Source organism: Sprattus sprattus (assembly GCF_963457725.1).
Source record: "Sprattus sprattus genome assembly, chromosome: 13".
In the NCBI taxonomy this organism is placed as follows: domain Eukaryota; kingdom Metazoa; phylum Chordata; class Actinopteri; order Clupeiformes; family Clupeidae; genus Sprattus; species Sprattus sprattus.
The window spans coordinates 11,355,951-11,364,789 of NC_137911.1; the positions used below are offsets into that span (position 1 = coordinate 11,355,951).

The 8,839-nt window shown below is 42.1% G+C and overlaps 1 protein-coding gene across 1 annotated transcript; it reads right to left on the minus strand.

Annotated features, from left to right (window-relative positions):
• Window positions 1-1,830: 1,830 nt before the first annotated feature.
• pank2 (pantothenate kinase 2) lies at window positions 1,831-8,573 on the minus strand. The gene is made up of 7 exons (XM_080849828.1): window positions 8,205-8,573; window positions 6,882-7,234; window positions 6,256-6,500; window positions 5,657-5,833; window positions 5,102-5,225; window positions 4,386-4,511; window positions 1,831-2,933 (listed from the first exon to the last, which is right to left on the minus strand). The coding sequence occupies exons 1-7, from the start codon at window positions 8,452-8,454 to the stop codon at window positions 2,883-2,885; spliced, it is 1,326 nt and encodes a 441-aa protein (XP_080705954.1). The 5' UTR covers window positions 8,455-8,573; the 3' UTR covers window positions 1,831-2,882.
• Between the last annotated feature and the right edge of the window lie 266 nt (window positions 8,574-8,839).

Here is an 8,839-nt window from a genome sequence, read left to right on the forward strand (position 1 = left end):
TGTTCCACTGCACCTAGTGTCTGTTTACCCATCTCAAACCGAGGGCTGTCTTCACGGCATATTAGTATGCCAAGCCAAAGCAGCCTCACTTGTGATGGTCTCTGACATGCCGAGATGACATTAGTTGACCTTAACTGACCCTCCAAATGCAGACAATTACTGAAGTCAGGTGCTGTGATGCAAGTAATCCTTTCATGGTGAACCAACCAGACCTAGCTGAGAGGGGGGAAGGAGGTCATGTTTTTGCACACAAATCGATAAAAACATCTTTGGTAACTTGTTGAGCTGACACCAGGAGGGAATCAAAGTACTGCCCTTTAGAGATATACTTTTTTCAAGTGTCCATGCAATCAAAGCTGACATGCACTCTAATATAATTTGATATATTTTGATAGGCTTTACATTCAAATGAACTTAGTTTGAACAAGAGCAGATAAAAGGATGTTTTAGAAATATCAAGACATTTGATCTCATTCAGGACCTTTAATATAGCATCTTCGGTGGATATCCTTGTTGCAAGAGAGACTTCCTGTGATAGACTTTGTTCTAAACCAGTGGTCTTAATTGGATCCTATGAACTGGTTGGCAACATTGTGTCAGACAACTTTTGAGGTGCAGGGTGTGGACCCAAGTAAGCTGTTCCAACAAACGCATTAGCGGGGACGGGGTGCAGCTACTAGTGAGTTATGTCTGGATGCATTACAGCCTTGCTATCAGAGATCTGGTAATATTTACTCAGCAGATGTTTATATCTGAGGACACAGACAACACACAGCACTGGTAGAGTCTCCATTACTGCCAGTCCATAGGAAGTGGTGGTTTTAGTTCATTACTCTGACATTTCTGCTACAGGAACATCAAATCAGCAAGCACTGCATGCTGTGTTTTATCCTCACACAGACCACTCTCATAAGGACCTCATCGCTTTGCCCCTCTCAGTGTCAGGGGACTTCCAATCTGAGACGCGTTTCAACACCCTTCCCCCAGAGACTGGGTGTGTGTCACTCAGTCTCCCCAAAAAAACAAACGCTGGTGGGGGTGGTTTGGACTCCTCAGCACTGCAAACCCATGATCAAGCTGGGTCTGGTCAGGAGCCAGGCACATCAATGGGAAAACCAAAACAAGCTTGCCAACTAGATGTGCCTCTACAGTGATGTTGTTTACTATTCCCTCTTAGATGGATTTGACCCTGTATCTGGATCTGTACCAGACATATGATGACGAGTTTCATCACCCCCGTCACAAATGCACCCCAACACGCCCAACTGAGAATTTAGAAACGGCCATTTGGTTTTTCTACACATTCCACCAGAGGAATGGCAATATCCTGTGCCCTATTTTTGAGATATCTCTACACAGGATGTCTGTGAGACTGCATGCTGTGTCTCATCTCATATCATGTTTTATAAACTGAATGGCACTGGACTAGTGACTGACTAAAGTCTATCACCTGAGCAATTGGCTACGCAGACCAACTGGTAGCCCAGGTCAACATAATCTAAAAAAAAATGGTCCATTCAGCCTCACGCCAATAGTCAGTCACTCCTGTTTCTGGACAATACAAGACAAAATGAGCTATCCAGTAATTACTTCCATAGTAAATGAAGAGTGAAACTACTTTTATGTTTCTCAAAGAAGCTCATATGGCTGACACATGTATCAGTTTATAAAAGCAGGAATTGTCTTAATTTAAAATAACAGAACACTTGCCCTTAAACAGACTTTGATCACTGTATAAGAAATTGCAACAACACACTTCAATCACTTTAAACATATTTTATTGCATTCTAAAAGTAAAAAAAGAAATTGAAATTGATTTTTTGTTGTGCAGGGAACAATAAACTCCATAACAGCAACTGGCCGTTGATCTTTGTTTAACAGTATCATAAAAAAATACTTTTTTTTTAAAAAAGCATATGTCTTACAGGCACTTCAGAGTAAATACGATTCTCCATTTTTCACAGTTCATTATTATAATTGTAAAATTATACAATCAAAATATGAAATGACCCATTTGTTTTTAGTTTCAATCAGTCTGAGGAGCCGTATGTGCTCAGTAAAGGAGTTCATATTTTCCTTGTGTGGTTCAGGTGTCTGGTCCCGAATCAACTGAAATGTCTCACAGTGTTCAATAAAAACAAACTGCTTTGTTTAGCACTCGAAATAGGAGAGAAGTCTGTTTGAAGATGATCAACATTCCGTTGGAACATAACCAGATCATAGTAACCAGACCAAACACCATGGACATTTAAACACACAGAGAGACATATTTGACTTGACGTTCAACAGAAAGCAAAGATCTTTGGCTCTACTATCCAGCTGAACTGGACCTGAAAAGGTCTGCTGTCTGATTGTCTGTACATGCCTAGAGTAAATTAACCATGGCGTAGCAACAGTGCAACATTTTTAACCTCAGTTTGCATCTGATCTCAATCACCAGCTGCTGATGCATAGTATCCCTTATTAGCTTCAGGCCATGTGCTACTACAATTCAGCAAACCCACTAACAGGGCTTAAGTTTAGCTGAGGGCTCAAAGCGCAGAAGAACCCCAGTGAGTGCAGCATCTGTCTACAGAGCGAGTGGTCTGTGAGTGATTAAGGCTACATGGCGACAGCGTTTAAGAGGCAGAGGAAGGGACCAGCTGGAAAAACCCACGCCCTGGGGACTGGCCTAACTGTGAGTGGAGATCACACATAGGCCTAGCCAGAGACTGTGTGATGAGAACGATTGGGTTTAAGTGGGTGAGCATGAAGGAGGAGACCCGGCTGACTACACCCAGGTCAGAGGACAGATAAGAGACAGTGAGTGTGTGTGTGTGTGTGTGTGTGTGTGTGTACACATATGTTTGTCTAGTGCTCAGCAGTGTAAAGAAATGGGAAGTTCAGGACGGTTTCAGCAGTTCCAGCAATGCTCCCACAGCACCAAAATAACCCTGCACACACACACACACACACACAACACACACACACACACACACACACACACACACACACACACACACACACACACACACACACACACACACACACACACACACACAAAGACATGAGTCAGAAATGTGAGACAAGTGACCCTTACTTTCATTAGCAACATATAACACAACAAAAGCTCACAAATACTATGTACAAGAAATATTTTCCACGTGAAAACACACATACAAACTGGGGCTAAGTCGATTGTTTTCGAAAGTAACAGATAGGCTAGCTAATTTTCCAACGCGTAGTTTGTGGCATATTTATGTGGTGATGACGGTAGGGTAGGGCTGCAGCGGTATAGACATTTCCTTATAGCGGTATTCAAAGAATGTCCTAGTACCACAACCAAACCCCCCTGTGTTTAATTACCTCGCCAAAGAGGTTATGTTTCCGGTGCAGTTTGTCTGTAAGCAGGAATATGCAAAAACGAACTTAAAGACTGATTTTTGGTTAAACTTAGTGGAAAGGTGTAGCGATGCTCGACAAGTTCATTCATTTAACGTTACCTCTCCCTTAATATGTTGACATTGTTGAGCTGAAAGAGTTTAAGGAGTTATAAATATGCATAATTAAAAAGACTTTCTGTTCTATTTCTGCATGGCATGTCTCGCTTGTCTGTTAACTATGCTATGATGTGAAGTCGTGAGGATTTGTTGCAGTCACAAATGAAATAGCTACTTCTAGTTAGGACACATCTCACATTTACATGTGAAATGACCTGTCAGTGGCAGTCAAGATAAGAGTTGGTCGAATTCTCCAAATGCTAAGGCCAGGTGCTTCAATGCTTTCTTTCTTATCTCTGTTAGCATAGGGTACACTGAACCATCCTTTATGAAAGGAAAGGAGGTAATGCCGTCCTACAATTCCTTGCTGCAGCTACATTTTAAGACTCATGACAATAACATCCACCATCGCATAATTCCTATTGTCAGTTCAGTCGGATTCTATTAGCATCACTGTTGCCTTTTCCCAAGTACTTATACATTCTCCTTCCCGTTTCCTTGGCCTCATGATGTTTTCCATTGAGGTCAAGGAAAAGCGATTAGGAGAAGACATAGGACGTAATTTTTTTGACTATTCAATCACAGCCCATGTCTCTGTTAGGCTCTGATAGGTTCATTTTCTTATTGATAACAATGTGAAATTGGATGTGGATCTATTTTTCTCAGAGTCAGAGCTCTGACTTCAAGTAACGATCTAGTGCAATTTTCCGAGTTGGACAGGTCAGGCTACACGCCATGTTAAACGCCTCTACTACTGGAACTCCTGTACGGTGTCTAAAACACAGACTGGGGCAGCATTAAACTGGCTTTGTCTGGTTCAAAGTAAACAAGCAAAGCCACCAGAATGAGGAGTTTCCTTAACGCTGAGATAGCAGGATCTGTGTTTAGAAGGGACTACGGACTCACCTCATGTCTTAGGAACAGAGCCTTTAGCTGTCCTTTGCTCCAGTAGTCCATGGCATAAGCCAGCAGTTTCATGGACAGTGTGTTCACTCTCAGGAAGTTCCCCACGAACACAACTCTCTCAATATTCTGATGAGAAAACACACCACCCACACAGAATTATCACACATCTGCAAAAACACACACTCTATTCACACTTTTTCACAGTTTCAAATACACAACACAAATTTCCAATGGTAGAAATTACAAAACTGAATTGCATACATTTATTTAAGTCATTTTCTCAGTAAGTGAATAATGAAGGCTCATGCTTGTAATAAACTTCATATACGATCATGTTTCAGGCATGATTACTAACTCCATTAGATGATGGTGGCGTTTACCGTCTCCATTCCAAGCTGTTCAGTGTGTGCAGCTGGTCTCTGTGCTCTCATAGCCCTGTACAATGCTGCTTGATCAGATTCCACAAGGCAGCACCGTAAAGAGGCTGAGAGAAGAGAGAAAGAGCTGTGTGTATGTGTGGGTGTGTGCCTGAGCGAAAGTGCCCCAAGTGTGTCTGTGTTATTAATAACAGATGTTGACCTGACACATTTGAAGCTACTTAACCTTCAAATCAGGACCAGGTTATGTTAGTGAGTACAGTGTATGTGTGTATGCATGTGTCTGTGTTATAATGTGTAAAAGTATGAGTGTATAAGAGTGCAAGTGTAAGCATGTACCTCATTGAGAGCACACATGCGTGTGATGGAGCCGATGTTGTTAGTGATGGTGACCAGTGTGGCTCGAGCCAGATCCTCCTTCGAGACAGACTCTCTCTTGTCTTTGCACATCATATTCCCAAAACTAAACATGCACAACAAAACAAAGTCAGTAGGACTTATGACCTGCAACCTTAGGCCAGTATCAATACTTTTTTTTATTTAAAAACAAATTGTATTAAACCTACTTTTTAAAAAATAAATCTGTTGGAATAATGTGGACAGTTTCTAAATCATTCTAAAAAGTCCTTTTTTTTACACATGGGAAATGGTGACCTTGTTTCTGTGATTGCTGGAGTCTTTAAATTACATCACTCCAAAACATAGTTGTCCAAAACATAGTTTTGGAGACGACAGACCTATACACTACAGTTTAATAGAATATTGCCACTTCTGTCAAAGATGTATCTTTTATTGTGAGTCAGTGAAAAATTTAGCTTTTGTGAATTTGAATGTGTGTGTTACGGTCTGTGTGCGTAATTGTGTGTATGAGTATTTAACCTAGAAACACAATACCTGGAAGCCACGGCCCACCCTGGCAGGCCGAACCTCTCGTAGTCTCCTCCGTAGATGTCTCGCACCAGCTTATCTACATGTGTGCTCTCCCCCCGTGAGGCCATCTCCAGAGCCTCTTCAAAGGTGCTGCAGCCAGTCAGCAAGCAACACAGGCCCAGGAAGGTACCACCACCCAGGCTGCCATGGGGGACAACAGACCAGTCACTAACTGTACAAGCATGTTCATCATCACTTCTTCACTTGCATTATTATATATAATGTTGTGGCTCTATATAAATACAATTGAATTGAATTAAATAAAATGAGAGGGGTATACCATTTCTGAAGCTGGTTTTGACTATGATGTTGCCTAGTAACTGAGCTGGTTTGCTTGCATGCATGCAGTGTGGGAAGATTTTAGGGCATGTCTGTGTGGAGCTGAATCTGGGGAATGGGGTTTAGACTGGTGGCATAACTAACTAACTCCACATTTACCACAAATCTAAAGGGATTAAGCCTCTTTCATTGAAAACGGTATCATCATCTACCTAAAAGAGTGGTGCTTTCCTCAGACACAATCTACCTGAGCCCTACCACATAAGCTGTGCGTGTCTGAGTACCTGGTACCAGTGACGCGTCTGTAGTCGTCTTTGGAGTAGACCGCCAGGAAGCTGACCCCCGAGCCAATGTTGACCAGTAAAAGAGGGTACGGGTTCTCCAGAGGGAAAGCCTTCTGCTCACAGCGCTCTAGGTCAGTGGGGTTCTCGAAGTAGTAGCATTCGGAGGGCAACACCGAGTCGATGTACAGGACGCCTCGGATCAGGCACTCCAGCTCATCCAGCTTATACAGTTCGAGATCTGCCATCTTGAGACACAGGCAGAAATTATTTTGTGAGCTTTTATGTTGGGAGTCTGAGTTTGTTAATGCAGCAAAAAAATAAAACAACAGAAGCACTTTGTTTGTACACAATGTTCATAAGCAGTCTGTCTAAGGCGTATAAATAAAATGGCAACCTTCCTGGTGCTGAAATTGACCATACATACATCTGCTGCCGTAATGTAAATATAATATACACATAGGGAGAGGGTGTGCATGTAAATGCTTTGTGTTTTAAGTGCTTTGTAAATGCGGGTTTGCCTTGACTGAGTGCGCAACTGCGCATTTGGGCTACATCTACCATCAATGTATGAATTTCTTATTAAGTTAAATATGTTTTCATCTGTGTACGTGGGTGCATCTACCCACCTTGAGAAAGTCCAGCTCGAACTTGAACGCCCCTCCTCCGGTGGCGCAGAGAGTGGTGTGTAGGCTGGAAAAATGCTTGTCTCGAACCATTTGCAGAAAGCCGGCCATGTCGTGCGTGGGGAATCGGATAAAGTGCAGACTGCCCGTGCGGCCACACAGCGACAGCCCTGGCAGCTCAAGGTACACGTCGCGGATTCCGGCGGTCCCATAAGCCGTTTGGGATGTCAAGTAGTGGCGGATGCTGCGCAGGTTCTCAACCTCCTCCTGCTCCTCCTCAGCTGTCACGTCTGTCGGCTCAAAGTACACTAGCTTCACCAACGTCCCGCCAATGTCCATACCAAACCAGGGGAATGCTAAGTGTGTGACAGAAATAGGCAATGAGCATAAATTAGCAACTGCACGAACATGTTTTTATTATAGATGTTTCTCCATAACTCTAATGTTAGTGTACACCAACAATACATACATTTACACCAATACAGCTCAGGGGATATTATTGTTTATTATATAAAAAAAAAGATAAATGGTCTCTACAGGCCTATTTACAAATAATTCCACATAATAATGGCGCGTGTAATTTAGTATATGACAGTGTTTGAGGGATGGAGCAGGTAGAGATTTGCTGTACAATAACTATAACAGCTAGAATGTGGTTGAATGATGAGGAAGACGCCATCTTGACCGAATACAGATGCACAGTATTACGAAACGACTAACGTTACCTGATGGTAAAACGCAAAGTATTGTCGTACGAATTAACGACACAGCAATGGTTAAATAACGCTTACTCTGTGTAACCCTAGCTAGTTGGTTAGAGGCTGCATGACTGTCTACAAAGGGATTTGCTTTATTTTATCCATCACTTTGTCCTAAATCATTATTTAATGAAATAGTTACCTCTCCTCCAAACCTAGGTAATAACAGTTGCCACACCTAACAATAACATTGTTGGCTCCATTTGTTAACGAAATTGTTGGCTAGCGATATTTCCCAATTAGCCTAATTTGCGTCGCAATTAGCTAACAGTATTCCACGTATTCCATAGCTAGCTAATTTACCATTTTGATCGAAGGCAATATTTCGGTCCGTAAAATGAATGATTTGGTTTTCTTGCTAATTTACCACTAACATGTGGAGACTGGCTTACATTGTCTAATAATGTGTTGAATGTGACTGTCAGGGGAAACGCTGAATAACAAGGGAAATTAAATTAATGACGAACGTTAGACAGCCCGCTATTTACCTCAAATTTGACACCCTTAATTTGACGTTAGCATGCTAGCGATAGCTAGGCTAATTATTACAGGACTTAAAAAAACCTACGGGGCCTGTTCTTTTTCAGTGAGTCGGTCCTTTGTCTAACGTTGCTCGAGCTGGATGTCTTCCGCGAGATTGAGGCACTTTCCCCAGCCGATGCAGCCTCCATGTTTGCGGTAGCCAAAAAGCTAACACTACTTGGCGTCTCCTTCCATGGACGCTGCTGCTGTTGGTGCGGCTGCTTCGGTCCAATGGCTTCATCATTCTCGGTCTCCTCCGACGTTTCATCGTCAGTTTGATGACCATTCAGTTCCATTCAGAATGCGTGAATAATTATTAGGCGAAATGAATGCTTACAAGACAAACCGTTTCGAAACAGAACAACAAGATGATTGTCGAATTAATCCCCATTTTATTTCACAAGCGGTGCGTTTCTGTCTGTTTACAACACGAGAAATGCACGTCTTCGATTCGCTAGAGTGAGGCACGTGTTGATTGACATCCCCTCAACCAATGGTCTTTTTGATTGTACGTAAACATTACGTATGGCTTGGTCTCAAGCGAAAATCTACAAACGATGAAGATATCTACATAAAGTTGACATAAAACACGATTCATTGAAGACAATGACGTATTGTATTGTATTACTGTCATTCATTCACATTGATTTTCCATGTGATAATACTGTATCTTCGATTACA

What these genes read in the sequence shown, in the direction of transcription:
- pank2 (XM_080849828.1), bottom strand. Translation starts at nt 8,454, where the DNA reads ATGGAACTGAATGGTCATCAAACTGACGATGAAACGTCGGAGGAGACC. An exon ending in ACTGAAAAAGAACAGGCCCC is followed by an intron (nt 7,235 to 8,204) that starts GTAGGTTTTTTT and finishes TCACACACTTAG; the next exon opens with CATTCCCCTGGTTTGGTATG. An exon ending in AGACGCGTCACTGGTACCAG is followed by an intron (nt 5,834 to 6,255) that starts GTACTCAGACAC and finishes CCCCCATGGCAG; the next exon opens with CCTGGGTGGTGGTACCTTCC.